This window comes from Artemia franciscana, chromosome 17 (genome assembly GCF_032884065.1).
Source record: "Artemia franciscana chromosome 17, ASM3288406v1, whole genome shotgun sequence".
Classification (NCBI taxonomy): domain Eukaryota; kingdom Metazoa; phylum Arthropoda; class Branchiopoda; order Anostraca; family Artemiidae; genus Artemia; species Artemia franciscana.
The window spans coordinates 24,805,490-24,821,959 of NC_088879.1; the positions used below are offsets into that span (position 1 = coordinate 24,805,490).

General features: G+C 35.2%; 1 protein-coding gene across 1 annotated transcript in view; it reads left to right on the plus strand.

Annotated features, from left to right (window-relative positions):
• Nucleotides 1–16,470, plus strand: part of LOC136038051 (focal adhesion kinase 1-like) — a gene marked incomplete in the record, with an annotated part of 165,226 nt that overhangs the window by 135,617 nt on the left and 13,139 nt on the right. The window contains 3 exon segments of the mRNA XM_065721003.1: nt 644–817; nt 5,373–5,522; nt 9,674–9,773. Coding sequence (XP_065577075.1) covers nt 644–817; nt 5,373–5,522; nt 9,674–9,773 — 424 coding nt within the window.

The following is a 16,470-nucleotide window of genomic DNA, read 5'->3' on the forward strand; positions in this document are numbered from 1 at the left end:
TTTTCTCTCAAGTCTTTTTGTTGCTTCTGGCTCTCTTTTTGCCATTTTTGTGACGCATGTGCAAATCGTAGAATATATGTAATCATTTTTTTCATATGGCATTGAAAATGACTCATGCACATTCGTCTGAATCTCCGTCACATGTTCTTTTATATCGCATAATTTTCTCTTAATGGACTAGCAAACTCCTGCCTCTGATAAACGTGTGGTGATAATAATATACTATATTCACACATTTGCGAGAACCATTCTGATTTTTTATTTTTTTTTTAGCTGTTGGTGTCAAAATATTTTCTAATTTTTGTAATTTTTGTATGTTTTTTTTTTTTTTTTTAATCGTCAAAAATAATGATTAATGCAGAATAGCTTTTAAGTCCTAAATTATTCTTTATAGGGCGATTCAAACTAGTCTATTGTGAATATTTTTCATACAAAAAAAAAAAAAAAATTTAAAAGACTGATAGTTTTTTTGCCAAACGGTTGTTGCGTTAAACTATGAACGAACATTTATTGTTAATTTTGAATCATCCTCATCGTTTTATGGGCCTAAAAAGTTCGCAGTTTTCTTTTAGGTGGTAAAATTAGCCTCCGTGTAGTTTATACTATCCTTTAAATAGTGCTTAATTTTCGTTATTCCATTTAGGAAGCTTCAGAGGTTCACATGCGTCGTAGTTTAGCCCTAAGTCCAGTTGGGTCAGCTGGAGACGAAGAGAGATCAGTGGAAAGTGAGAGACACTCCCTGGAAATAAGACTGATGGAGCAACAGGCACAAGCTGAAAAGGATAGACAATGGCTACAAGAAGAGGAATCAAGTCTCGTAAGTGTCGATTGGGTAGAAAAAGACTTTGAGATGCACTTCTTTCCCGTAAATCCAAGTATTTAATAGTACATAAGAATGAACCTCTGCTTGGTAATGTTGGCCCAGGGTTCAATTCTCGCTGCCGCAGGGTTGGGCTACAGGATGGCTAATTGTTGCTCTAGAATAGAACCGACAAACGAAACGTAGATTTCACGCACTAAGTACCAGCAATCTTTTATCTTTTATCCTTTTAAATTTAAACAATGATATAATTGAAAGACTGTGAAATGGCCTCTGGAGAACTACTGAAAGCTAATGTTGTATTCTTATTCCAGATGTCGTACTTACTTACTTTCGAAAAAAATAGGTATTCTTTTTTCAAGAAATCTGGGTAATTTGCAAATATTTAATAATACAAAAAGAATCAAGTCTCGAGTTTGCGATAGTATTTATCTAGACTTAAAGATATTCTGATTTCGCATTATTGTGGCAAAGAAATTATAGAATATAACAAAAAACTCATTTGTAGTAAGAAAAAGACGGAACTAGAAGTTCCGTCTCGGAACTGGACAAGAAGAATGATAATCTGAATAGGGACTAGGACATCTTTTAACCATTGTTTCCTAAAATGCTACATCTTTCGTTGAAATGGGTTTCACGGTCAAACCTGGGAAAAAACTGATCATTTATATGTATTGGTTCTTATATATTTGATTCTTATAATCATTTTTGTTCTATTTATCTTTCTATTGCTAGAGCTAACTTTGCTTTTAAGTAAGTTAGAGCTATATGTAGGCTATATATACTATTTGGAGTTTATTTTTTCATACACGGTAGGATCCAATTACATCTTAAAATATCTATTTTCGTTAATTGTGAGGTTCAGGTTCTCATTGACAATCCTTTCCTTGGATCCTATGTTCGATTTTCGAATTTATAACCTGATTTTAGAAAATGTTTGTTCTATGTTGGAAAGCGTGCAAAACTTCCTTGAACTGAGAAATTAATCTGTTCGACGCCAAAAAAAGAAATGACGAAAACACTTTCCAATGCCAATAAAATAGGAAAACACATTGAAACTTATATAAGTTTAAATGATCTATTTTAAATTCATAAATTGGTCTTTTTTCCAATTTGGCATTTTCTTCGTTGTGCTGTCTTGCATTAAAATGTGACATGTTTAAATGGTTCTATTGTATTATGTTTAAAAAAAAAAGAACTTTTCTACTTCTACAATTTCACTGCAGCATCAAGCCGCTGGAGGCCAATATACCTGCGGCTGCTCCTCCTTCACTCCAGCCTTTTCAAAACTTCCCTTTGTACCCGCTCCCATGAAATTTTAACTCATTTGAATCTTTTCTTATGACCTCTACCTACCTTATTTGATGCCAATCTGTGTTTTATCTAGTCGATTAAAAAGTAATATTGGTTGATTAAAAAGTACAATATTGGGCAACTAGTTATATTTTATCCGTAAAACAAAGCCTAGCCACCTTTGCGTCTTCCATTGTACGTCTAAAAAGGGGTTCGAAGTGTATCTTTTGATGCAGCTTATTGTTTAATGTGCAATAAGTTAAAGGAGTACCTTAAACTCTTCTTGGATTTTTCCGCTGGAGAACATTTAACAAATCTTCAGCCTTTCGTAATGCCCACGTTTCACAGCCGCACCTGACCACGGTCATTATCATAGCTTCCAATATTCTAGTCTTTGCATCTTATTCTTCCTAACTGTTTTCAACTGCGAAATATTACCCTTTACCTTGGCTATTCTAACTTTTACATCTTCCATTCATCCACGATAAAACTACCCGGGCAGTGAAGCTACCCACTTGATCGTTTTTATCGCTACCTAATATTGCCTCTTCGCCCTCAGATTGCATCTGACCTAACTGTTATCTTTTAAAGATCACCTGTTAGTAGGTGGTCTTTCTCTAGGGGATGAAGTGGTCATTCTTGCAATTAAACCCAGGGCTTTTCAGCTAACTGTCTAAAACGAAGTTTTACTAAAGATAGAACAAGTGGGAAAAAGTCGAAAAAATAACAGAGTGTTCTCCAGCTTTGGGGTAAAAAACGACGAATTATTGAGGTTGACTTGGAAAAAAGCTGCAATAGTGATCAGCTGAACATCGCCGTTTTGATTGAACATTCGACTTCAGCTCAAGAATCAATACCAGATGCTGAGTTAGTAGCAGACAAAAGTGATGAAATAAATATTGACGTTGAGCTTGACATTGGAACCTTTTTTGAAAGAAGAGGTTCGATTTCCAATGAATTAAAATATAATTTACTGAAAAGGCTTTTTAAACCAAACAAGGATTACCCTTTCTCAGTTCATGTCACAGGCTCAAAAACAAGGAAGTTTCAAGTTAACTGGACGGATAAGTACCCTTGGCTAGTATTTTCTTCAATGAAAAAAGGGTGCTACATTGTGCAGTCATTCTTGCAATTACCCCCTAGAAGACTTTTCTAAACATCAGTCAAATGTCTACCATAAAGACGCTGTTGTTTGGGGGAAAGTTTTCTGGCTACAGTGAGCAGGTAAAAATCCTCTATGATGGAAGTTTTGAATGCTTAGAAGAGAGATGAAATAGAAATAAACTGAAAACAGCTTCGTTTCATCATGGAAACAATACTGTTGTGTTGACGTTAACGACTAGCACTGCGTAAGGACGAGGATTCTTGGAAATTGACCTTTGTAGAGCCTGTAAAAAAACGATGGAAATTTTAGGACCTGTCTAAGTTATCGGATGAAAGACGACCCGATCATGAAAGAGGTGCTTGGGAAAACTTTGGGCAGTCCCTAGAACTGCAGCCTCAGAATTCAGAACGAACTAGTTGATATTTGTGGACAGCTCATTGCTGCAAAGATTGTTGATCAAGTGAAATCGGCTTGTTTTTTCACCATCCTGGAGGACGAGACAACCGATATATCAAGGCAGGTACAGACGGCTTTAGAGCTTCGATTTATGGACACCGAAACTTTTCAGCTCAGGGAAGCGTTTGTCGAGTTTGCTGTTGTTGAAGACTTGCGAGGGGAAAGCCTCGGTCAATTTATCCTAAGTCGAATGGAGAAACTTGTTCTCTATAGGAAACTATGCAGGGGGCAAGAATATGATGTGGCTACAAAAATGAGTGGGCATTTGTCAGGAGCCCAGGCTTTTATCTCGAACAAACATCCACTCGCCAAGTATGTTCACTGTGTCCCCCACTCCTCGAACTTGGTATTAACGGACTCGAGCAAATCCCTGATATAAAGCACTGTATGATGGTTTATTCGTGAAACGATTAATTTCTGTCACTCCAGTGCCAAGCGAAGCGCTGTCTTAAAAACTTACGCTGAAGTCAATCTGAAAGGAGTATGTGAAACTCGATGGGTCGAAAGACACGATACGATACAGATATAAAATCAGTCAGATATTCCAATCTTTAACGCCTTAGAAGACGTAGAGACAAATGAGGACTCTGTGGTGTCTTCAAAAGACAGAAGTCTGCTCAGAAACATCCTGAGCTTTGACTGTATAGTAACCCTTATTGTGATGGATCTTATCTGGGGTACACACTGAATTTCTCTAAGCTGCTACAGTCAAAAAGTTGATATGGCTATGAACATTAAGTGTGTCGAAAATTTGAAAGAAATGTTTCTAGATACACAAAATAAGGCGGAGGAGAAGTTCAGTCAGCTGTTTTCTGAAGTCACGTGCATATACTAAGAGCTGAAAATCACTATTACCATGCCACGAAAGAGGATTGTCGTCAACATCCCACATGATATCCCAGTAGAAATGCATATAGAATTTTACTATCGAGTTTCCCTTTTCATCCCCTTCGTGAACCAACTCATACAATTACTCGAATCTCGATTCACACAGCACAGAGTTATTCTGAAAGGCCTCAGTCGAATCCTGCTATCTTTTGTAGTAAAAAAGCCTATTGAGGATATTAAAGAACTGATCAAGTTATATGACTCAGATCTAACAAGCTCAGAGTCCGCTACGAAGGCTGAGCTTCAACTATGGTGGGCTAAGTGGCTGAAAATAGAGACGGCAGTCCAAAGCCTGGCTGAGTGTGAGCGAGGTATATTTCCCAACATCGATATGTTACTCTACATTTCCTGTGTCATCCCCACTTCTACAGCATGTGTTGAGAGGTCATTTTCATCAATGAAAAGGCTAAAGACCTATCTCCGCAGCCGAATGGATGAAGTAACTAAATGGCTTGGCACTTTTGAATGTCCATCGAGATGTTTCTGTATCAGTGGATGAGATTCTGGAAAAGTTTTCTCTTAGCTCTGCTCGTAGGTTCCAATTTGCAGCACAGGGTAAGTCTCTATTTCATGATATATGCACTTTTGGTTTTTTGGAGATGTTACATAATATAATGTGGCTTAATCTTCTGTTATGAAGGATTTGGTCCCCCTCCCCTGAAACAAATTCCTGCGTACATGCCTGGATTTGACTGTGACGAGGCAAAAATAATACTCTTGGTTATGTTTTCGATGCGATGATTAGGAACTTGGTTAATTCTGTCGGATTATTCCTAAGTTGGATAATTAGTATTTTATTTATATTTTCAGCATCGAAGACTGTCAACAACAATGAGCCTATCTGATAGATCAGACACGGAAGTAGATAGTGTCAAAACTGGATCCCCAATTGACAGTTTTTGTGGAGATCGACCGCGTAGTTCATCCTCTAACAGTGAAGACAAAACTGTGATAGTTAAGGTACTTTTGAATCGTCGTGATATGTTTTCTAATTACTAAGCTTAATGCTCAATTTATTTCTCAGTTATAAGATGTAACCTTTATTGTTTACCTTTCGAGAACAAAATTCAAAGGTTATATTAGCTACATGGTTGAATAAGGTATTGAGAGGAAGGAATCAAAATTTATTTAGTGCTGTGTCTTGCTACGGAAAATGAATTTTATGTATCCTCATGCAATCTTCCCGAATATTTCTTCGACCATTCTAGGGAGGGGGGGGGGGGGTTCTAACATCTACCGCCTAATAGTACTTCAACGGTAACTTTATGCTATATGTGGCGCCAATAGACTTTCTTTTCTATTGGAGCCAAGTTCCGATCTAAGCAATCTAAGGTATTCCTATGTCGATTCTCACTATTTTTCCTAAGTTGTGTGAATCTACGTGAGAAGCTTTTCAGGAAAGAGGGGAGGGGAAAAATTCACAAACAAAAGAAAATTGGTGAATTATATGAAATCAATAGCAAGCTGGTAGAGCATTTTTGGATGATGAGGCATGTCTGGGAGCTTCTAATCAACGTATCTGCTACTCAACGTAGCAACTATTGACGTAGCACAGCGTATCTAGATACTTGTGCTCTGTAGTCTAAATATTCCTTTAAGGTTTATTCTCCATATGTAATATGTGATGTGGCGACAAGCTTACAGCTGTAACCTGGTCCAGAGGTACAAGAAGCATATATATTTCTATTTGTTAGACTCGCATCATTCCACTTACTGAGCTGGAATAATAATATTACTTACACTTTTGCTTAGAGAATTATCCAAACTTGCTGAAAAGTAGGAAAATTTTCCTTTCTGCTCATTTTCAACGTTTTTTTTTTTTCAATCTAAAAAGAACACAAAGCAAATTTAAAGAATGGAATTTGGTGTGTGGATAAACCGAGTCTCAGCTATCGAATGATGGTGGAATACTTTTTCTTACGCTGAAAAAACTCCAAGGACTGCAGATAATAACAAGCCAAAAACTTGAACACCGAGCGTAAACCAGAGACCGTATATCCTGATGTGTAAGAATAAATAAAACCTGTTTCAAAGGCATATATTCTATTTTGGAAATGTCAATTTGCACTTCACTTATTTTTGCACTCTTGCAAGTGAACAGGATAACGGTTTTAATTTCCATTATCTTTTGCGAGACGAAACTGCAAAATATGTGTATGGTATTTATGAAGTCAAGAATTGCCCTTAATTTCTGATAAGTCACTTTTCAATTTTAATGGCTGCAAAAGCCCTTGGGTCATTGTAATGCAAAACGACAAGCTCAAATCTAGCTAATTTACACTGGAAAACTAACAACATAATACAAATCATAAAAATATGCAAGTTGCTAGCCTTTGAAATCATCCTAGCGTTTCAACATTTACTTAACGCTTATCACTCACTATATTATAAAGACGAGCAAATGTACATTTTCTTTATTTTTTAGCCGAGACCAAGTAGACCATAGTCTATAATTGCTCACAAGGCCAATTATTTTTTATTTATTTGCACTGATGTTCATCTTGTTCATCTGGTACTATCTTGCAAATCCAAAAAGATAATCCAACCATGATCCCTGTATGTATTTGCCGTTTCTATTCATTAGGTGGGAAGTACATATCCCCTATTGACATCCTCGTTCTGGATCACGATTGCTGATATTTAACTGTAAACCTTGTATATTGAAAGTTATCAGGTGTTTTGACAAAGTCAAGGAAAGGCAAGTGCGCAGGTACGATTCTGATCACGAAAGACGGCCTCATAACCGTAGAGAAAATGCTACACTAAATTCGAACAGTATAAAGCTGGTCATCAGGTACTCCACTACTGTAGCATTTATAATTTCCTGTATGACCTTTGCTACGAAACAAATTGTACTTCCAGGACGATATTTAGTGGTCTAAGTCTGCAATAAAATATTGTGGACAGGACTAAAAAGGCAATTCACTAGTTACCTGATTTTGTATTTCTGTTACATCGGAATAAACACGAAAGACACAATTTTTTTCAACTGGTAAATTATTTATCTTTTGTGCATTTTTTTTAAACTAGCTTATGATCTGTAGATTGATCTAGCCTTACTATTTTATGATCCAAAAAGAGTTTAGAAGGAAAATAATCTGTAAAATTGAAAAAAAAATTGATTGGACAAAAAAAACTTTCATTTATAATTTAAACCCGGTTTTGATTATTTAAAACTAAATTTGATTTAGGCTAAGTATCTTTTGGATTTTGCAATTTTATAGTTTTTATTATTTTCTGTTACAACCGTGTATAAAACCCCAGTTTGGCTTCATGTCAGCTTCAGAGAGCTGCGAGTCTACTAAAACTAGAAACTGAAAGAAAAAACTATGCCAGCAAATATGTCAGTGAATAGATTTAATAAATGCTTCTCACTCCTATGTTCAACAGCTAAAAGTATAATCTCGTAGATATTGTTCCCAGACGCTACAAAATCTGTCGCAAAAAGATAGGATTTAAAATTGAATTAAGCAAAAGAACTTAAGCATAAATGTAGACTAAAAAGAAGTTCAACAAAACCTTGAGCACAGACGACTATAAATTCTATAATATCATATAAATAGATTAAATAAAATGAAACGCCTATTTTTGTGCCTTTTTGGCTGTAGATTATGTAGCTGTAGATTCATTCGAGCTGCAATCTCGGCTCATTTAAAAGTCTGTGAATGAGGACATAAGTAATAACAATGGTTGGCCTGTATATTTCATGCTTGTAAGTGTAGTGTTATCGCATTATAACCCTAACCGATTATGTTCTTTCTTAATGTATAAATTATTATATATATATATATATATATATATATATATATATATATATATATATATATATATATATATACACCATATATATATATGGTGTATATATATCTTCAGAGCGTAAATAAAGCCATCTATGATCTATTTATGGTCGAGATCTGTTTTGGTATCTTAACGTATGCAAGTAACTCACGTGAAAAAACCCTTTATCTGACTTAACGTTGGAAATAAGTTAGAAAAGGAGGAAGTTTCTTTTAGTGGACCTTTATGAAGCGGCCCCATATTTGCTTCTTAGGATGTATGTAAGAGTAGCCATTATTGGACTAAAAGTGTACCAGTACCTCTAGCAGCGTTTTCCACTTTTCCTACTATGAAAGCTATTTTGACCATCATGAATGCTGAATATTTCTTGTTTGAAATAATTGAATACTAGTTAAGAGAAGAAACTAATAGAATTACATGGATATAACTTATCTAAGGGTCGTAGCTTGAATACGCTTGAGAAAATGTAAAAATGGTATGCTGCTAAAAAAGAAGAAAAACTGAGAAAAAGACTAGGTAAACAAAAACTAAGAACAAAAACTCTGCTGTCTATCCTCCTACCATCGTCTTTTTGGATGCAGAATTCCAAAAGAATGCTTAGACTAGTTATTCTTACCTCTGGCCAACTTTATTTGCAATTCGATGACCCTTCAGGCTAATTTTATGACTAAAAATGCTGTATGCCTTTCCATTACCTACCCTTCAAAGACCGATTAGGGAAGGTGTTCAGAATAAAGCGAAAGTGGGATACTAGCTTACATCTCAAAAGGTTTGATATAAATTTGATCTTTTCTAGTAGATGTTCTAGTGATACAAATAATTAGGAAATCTTGAAGAGATACAAAATTCGATCCCTGTGCTCAAAGAAAGGATTGTATGCTCTATGAGAGCCCAGCGTTTAGTTAATCCTTGTCTGTGCTATCTAGTAGGCTTAAAAATAATTTGTTTTTTGTATTTTTTGAAAAATTACTGTATATTCTTAAACTTTCCTTAACTGTCTAAGGATCCCCTATTTGCGCCATCCCATTTAATTGCTTAAATAGGTTATCTATTTTATTAACTCTTTAATTTGAATTGAAATTAACTATTTAAACTATTTAATTAAAATTATTGGATATTCTTAAACTGTTCTTGACTCTTTAAGGATCTCCAATGTGTAATATCCTATTTGTAAAATCCTGTTTGCAATAATAAAAATTAATGCAGTAATGTTGATCCATGACGCCAGGAAACAAAAAAGAAAATAGAAAATATGCTTTTCATAATTCACATTTAACTGGCTTTCAAGGTCTAGCTGTATGTTTATCTTTTAGAAAGTCGAGCCAACACCAACAGCAAAGCTTGACAGAACAGGAGACAAAGTTTATGACGCCACTGTAGCTGTGGTTAAGTCCATCACTATTCTGTCTCAGGGTAAGTCCTTTTGCCTTATTCTGCTTTATTGATTTTCATTTTTTTTTGTTCATCTTTACTTTATTGTTTCATTTCTTTTTTATTGTTTTTATTCTGTGTATTCCAATCCCCTTTATAGCTACCTTCAGGGAAGAGAGTTAACACTTCTCTAGGACCATTAGTGAAAAAGCTTCATGTTTAATAGTGGGGTGAGGGGGATTGTACAAGAATTATCTCATTAATAGATCATATGGAAACAAAAGGAATGTAAAGAAGGTGGAGAAAGCATTAAAATATGAACTAAGGAGGTATAACGTATGGGTGAAATTGCCGAGGATCTGGAAGATGCAGCTAGACGGCATAATATTAAAATATTGTAGTGGCATGTTAAAAAATTGAGAGGGAATAGTCAATCTGGACTTGTCCCAATTAAAGATAGGAAAATGGCTACAATTAGTAATAAGGAATGAGCTAAAGAAAGATGGCCAGAACATTTTGAGAATATGCTAAACCGAGATAGCAGTTATGGTCAGAACGCCAGGAATTGCACCTTGTTTGCATAATTTAAGTCACATCTTCCCCTTGCATAGCTGATTGGTGCTACGTTGACAAAGGCAATGGAGAGGCAATCTGTCTAAAGGGAATTAGCTCACGCATCTAAAGCGAACCACTGTTTTGTTTCAAGTCCGTTATTAGAAAAACTTTTCATTTTTTTGCATATCTTGTCATGCAGCTCTATCTCGGTTTAGCACATTCTCAAAATTTTCTGTTCATCTCTCTTTAACTCTTTCCTAATCACTAATTGTGGCCCAGTTCCTATCTTTAACTGGGACAAGTCCAAATTGACTACTCCCTCTCAATTTATTAACACCCCAGTACAGTATCTTACTAATATGTCGTCTAGCTGCATCTTCCAGATCCTCGGCAATTTTATTCATGGCATCCACTTCACCCTTCCTTAGTTCATATTTTAATTATTTTCCCAATTTCTTTACATTCCTTTTGTTTTCGTATGATTTATCACTCAGATGATTCTTGTACAGGCCCCTTCCCTTCTCTATTAAACATAAAGCCTTTTCACTAATATTTCTAGCTGTAGTCCAAACTTTATTTCCTAAGACACCATCCGCAACTGCACAAATTGTTTTTCTAAAGTTATTCCATCCATCCTCCAGCTTGTCAAATTTTAAACTCTTCAGTTTAGTATTCGACTGTTCCTGAAATTTTTTTCTCAGTTTCTCATCCAGGAGTCTATTATCATCATAACTTCCCGGGAGGTAGTTACCCTTCCGAAATTTCAGCTCTAAATTAACCCTAGACACTACCAGATGTTGATCTTCACTTTTAACATCAGTGACAGCATTCCTATATACCCTAGTATCTTGCATTGATCCTGCAAGTCTTCGGTTTACAATAAACATAATCAATAAGGTTTGTTGTCTTACCATCACATGAACACTGTGTTAACTTATAGGTCGTTTAGTGATCTAACACCGTATTGGTAATAACTAAATTTTTATATTATTAAGATTATTAATCGTACTGGAACTTAACAATCCCTTACTATCTTACTTATCAAACTAGGCCATTAATTGGAATCCTCTGCGAATGATGTATCGTTTATTTCAAAATAGGAACCTTTTTATGAAATTAGATAGAAAAAACAAGTTTTGTAAAGAAAAGTAAGGACTTACATTAATACTTTAAATAAGCAAACTTTTTCCATATATGAGGGGGCATCCACCTCTTAAGCCCCTCTCTGTTTACGCTAAAGTTTGACTTATTTCCCAGTTCTTTTCTAAGAAACCTTATAAACAGTAGGGCCGTTTAATTAGAATAAAAAGCTTTGTCAAAGCAATAGAAACGTTAGTTTAATGATCAAGAGATTTAGGAGGTTGCAGCCCCAATCATATGTGGACGATTTTTTGTCTTTGGCAATTTTGTTCTGTACTTTAAGTTGAAAAAACTTTTTTTCTAAATTGTTATTTCTGTTTGTTAATCAGATTATGCCGAAGATCCGACTCCCTCAAGGTGGTTTTAGGCACCATCCCCTCTCCCCTCTCCCCACTCTGCACCCAATGACACTCTTTCATAGCAGGTGATTGCAAATTAAGAAAAAAGTTTATTATTCTTATGGAGCGGCCATTTTGTTTAAGGAGTCGTTCTTAAGGAATTGGGACAAAAGTCAAAACTTTAGCGTAAAGAGCCAGGTCTTGAGGAGGGGGAACCCCTTTCATGTACGTAACTAATTCTGCCCGTTTAATTTTTGATGTTGCTTCTTATTTTCAACTGAAAAAACTTTTTATAATTTAATTTCTGATTGCTTTTAAAAACATTGAACAATCCGGCTTTCCCCTCCATAAAAGTTCCTTCACCTACGGAAAAATTCCACCGTGGAAAAGTTGTTTTCACGTAAAAATGCCCTCTCTCCTATTCCAGGGAAATTTCCCCAAGACAGTTCAATTCTAGCTGAAAATTCCGCCCAGAAAAGTTCTTGCTGATGATCTTGGGTGAAAATTTTTTCTTAGCACATGTTCATTTGCAAAAGACTTTAATTTCTGATTATTTTCAAAATCATGCCGGTAATCCCCTTCTCGGTGGAAAAGTTTTTCAGCGTAAAGCCAGCAAAAAGGTGTTTTCCAACAAAGTTTTTTTGGAGGGGGGAAGGGGTACAAAAAAAAACTTTAAAAAACGCATCAAAAATATGAAATCAATATCTACTCCCTTACGATTTCTGGAGATATTTCTGGTCTACGTTGTTATTATGAAAGTAAAGAATAAAACTAAACCCAAAATGAGCAGAATTTATTCTGTAGAGGAGGAGGACTGCACCTTCCTCATCCACACCTCCAACTCAAGGTTGCAGAAACTTTGGAGTATGCTCATTGGTTCGAAAATTGAGAGTTCTAGTCTTTTGCGTAGGGGCGGAGTTTTCTGGGGGGATCCTTGGGGGGCTATTTTCTGGGGGGGGCATTTTCCGCGGGAGGTATTTTTTGCAGGGGGATGGATATTTTCCTGGGGGGTTAACACGCTTCATCGAAAAAGAACAGGCAAAGATAAAATAACACTAATTTTATAGTAAAAAATATGCGTCAAACAAGGCATGTTCAATGCCGATAAAAACCAGAAAAGATCAGAAACGTCTAACAATAAGAAAAAAGGGATTGCGACTAATCAAGTGAAGAAGAGATTGTGAAAATCAGAATTGTTCGTCTTTAAAACTAAAAGTAATTAAAATCTAACCTTTATTAGGCTGCACTCCTATTACCTGGATTTGGTTGGAGTAGCTTAAATGCATTTGGTTTGCTTTTGTTTGCGGGAGGGGGGGTCAAATATTCTTGGTTTTCCTTTAGAAAAATGTTGTTTCTCTAATAAATAAATCTTAAAACGGGTACAGCTTAAATTGAATATGGAAATCAAACTTAAAACGAACACAAATATTTTACTATTGTAGCATAAATGAAACCTAAAACAAACAGAAACTATATAAACAATCATAGCAAACAAACACGACATGTATCAATGCAAATGAATAAATAAACCATAAAACGAATAAAGCTTTAATCAAATATGCGAATCAAGATTGAAACGAACAAAAACCAATTCACCTAAGTGTATGAGTACTGCCTCCTTCCCTAACCGCAAAAGTCTAAAACCTACTGCGTCATTGGTGCTTTACTGAAAATGGCGTTTTATTACCAACATTTTCTCATGTACTTATTACAACATTAAAAATAAAAAGTGAAATTACAGTAAAAACAAATTTTGAACTTATGGGCTTTTCAGCAGTTAATATCATTATATATAAAATATTTTCTGTAACCTTATGTCCTCCCAAGACCGTTCACGACAAATTTAGTGTCACTACAAACAAAAATGTATCTACTGCCTCCTTTCCTAACTTCAAAATTTAAAGCCTACTGCTTCATTGGCGCTTCACTGAAAGCGAATTATATTATAAATATTCCCTTTTCTAGTTATAACAGCTTTGATAAATACATATTACACTATTCAGATTTTACTTATTCAATTTTTTTTGTTCAATTAGAATTAAACCTTTAGCCTCTTTTTCAAACTAAGTCAAACTTTATAAACTTAGGTTCATACCACGAACTGTAGTAAGGAGCGACCCGGCTCAATAGTAACCGAAACTCTAAACAACGGAATTTTGATAACAATAGTTACATCAAAAGAATCGAATTTTAATGCTGATTTTAAATATATAAGTTTCATCAAGTTTAGTCTTACTCATCAAAAGTTACAAACATGAGAATATTTGCCTTATTTTAGAAAACAGGATTTTATTTTAGAAAATATCATGCAATCTTAACGAAAATCACACCATCAGATTCAGCGTATCAGAGAACCCTAGTGTAGAAGTTTCAAGCTCCTATCTATAAAAATGTGGAATTTGTATTTTTTTTTTTTTTTTTTTTTTTGCCAGAAGGTGATCCAGGGGTGATCATGTCGACCCAGTGGTCTTAGAATGTCGCGACAGGGCTCATTCTATCGGAAGTTAAAATTTCTAGTGTCCCTTTTAAGTGACTAAAAAAATTGGAGGACCCTAGGGCCCTCCCACGCACATTTTCCCCCAAAGTCACCGGATCCAAATTTTGAGATAGCCATTCTGTTCAACTTAGTCGAAAACCTAAGACTTAATCCCCCACAGCCCCCGGGTGAGGGGCTGCATTTTACAGACTTTGAACATTGTTTACATATAGTAATGGTTATTATGAAGTGTACAGACGTTTTCTGGGGGATTTTATTTTGTTTGGGGGTGGGGCTGAGGAGAGGGGGCTATGTTGAAGGATCTTTCCTTGGAGGAATCTGTCATGGGGAAGAAAAATTCAATGATAAGGGCGCAGGATTTTCTAGCATTATTTAAAAAAAGATTTGTGACAAAATTCGAGCTTTAGTGTAAAGAGCGAGGTATTAACGAGGGGGCGAACCTCCTCATATACGTAATAAAAATACACAAATATAGAAGTTCGTTACCTAAGTTAATTCGTAAGGTACGTATGTTAATTACTAACAAAAACGTTCTTTAAAAAAAATCTAGTTGCATTTTCAATCAATCAAAAATTGGAGGGCAACTAGGCCTTCTTCCCCCACTCCTTTTTTTATCAAAATCGTCTGATCAAAACTATGAGAAAGCCATTTAGCAAAAAAAAAAAAAATGCATTTTTTTTTAATTATTCATGTGCGGTGAGCCAAAATCAAAACATGAATTAATTCAAAAACGTTCAGAAATTAAATAAAAAAAACCAAGTTTTTTTTAACGCAAGTAAGGAGCGACATTAAAACTTAAAACGAACAGGAATTATTCCGTATATGAAAGGGGCCGTCCCCTCCTCAACGCCTCGCTCTCTCCGCTAAAGATTTTTTATTGTTTTAAAAAGTAAAGCTGTGACAAAGAGTCAAACTTTAGCGTAAATAGCGGGGTGTTGAGGAGGGGATAACTCCTTTCATATACGGAATGATTTCTGTTCGTTTTAAATTTTAATGTCGCTCCTTTCTTGCATTAAAAAAAAACTATTTTTTATTTAATAGTATATTAAACGCTAAATGCATATTAAATGTGTTCAATACCTTCTGGCAATTAGATGCTTCTACTTGTACTAGAAAAATATTACATTCAGATGCCTGCTGGTACATAAATTTTAGCCCACTACGCCACTGCACGTGTGAGCGGTTCTTACCGACAACGAGCTGAAAATAATCGATGAAACCAGGTTTCAATCTTGGTTTTTAGCCTGTTGATGAAATACGTTCTGACTATAACTGATAGAGTTGCAGGAAATGATAGAGAGGAAAATGAAAAAGTTTGTGATACCTTGGATGTGAAAAAAAGAGATTTGTTTTGTGAGGAAGAATTAGTGATAGTACTAAAAGGATGAACAAATAATTATGATCCAGGTGTTTAGAGTATGGTAAATGAGTTTATTAAAATATGATGACTCAGAGGTTAGAAATAGGTTACTGAAGATTATTAATATGATTTTTGAAAAAAAGGGGAAGTATATAGTGATTTTAGGAAAAGCTTAATCAAACCACTGTATAAAAAAGCTGATAAGAGTGAGTGTGGTAATTATCAAGGCATTGGTCTTGTCTCTGTAAGTTGCAAATTACATAGTTATATGACAATCTTTGACTGAGAGATGCTGTAGATAAAGATTTAAAAGAAGAATAGTACGGTTTTAGAAAAGGTGGAGGATGTGTCGATCAAATTTTCATTCTTAGATTAATAATTGAGAAGTGCCTGAGTTGTCCAACATCTTTGGTCCTCAGTTTTATAGATTATGAACAAGCGTTCGAATCTGTTGATGGAAGAGCTTCAGCGAAGTTCTTATCATTGTATAGTATACCAGCGAATACATTTAAGTGGTTAGTGCTATTTACGAGAGTAAAACTGATGCGGTTAAGGTAGGAAATGAGGATAACAGCTGATTTCTTTTTAAATCGGGAGTTAAGGAAGGTTGTGTTATGTCCTTCTTTATATGGATCATTTTGATGGACTTTGGCTTAAGGAGCACAGGAAAGGCAATGGGAGACCACGGAATCGGATGGGGAGAAAAAATTCTCCTGAACTTAGATTTTGCTGATGATTTAAGCATCCCAGATGAAAGTTTGTGCAAAATTAATGAACTTTTAGATGTTTTGCAAGTTCAGGGGGCTAGAATAGGTTTGAAAATTGATGTTAAGAAGACTAAGTCACTAA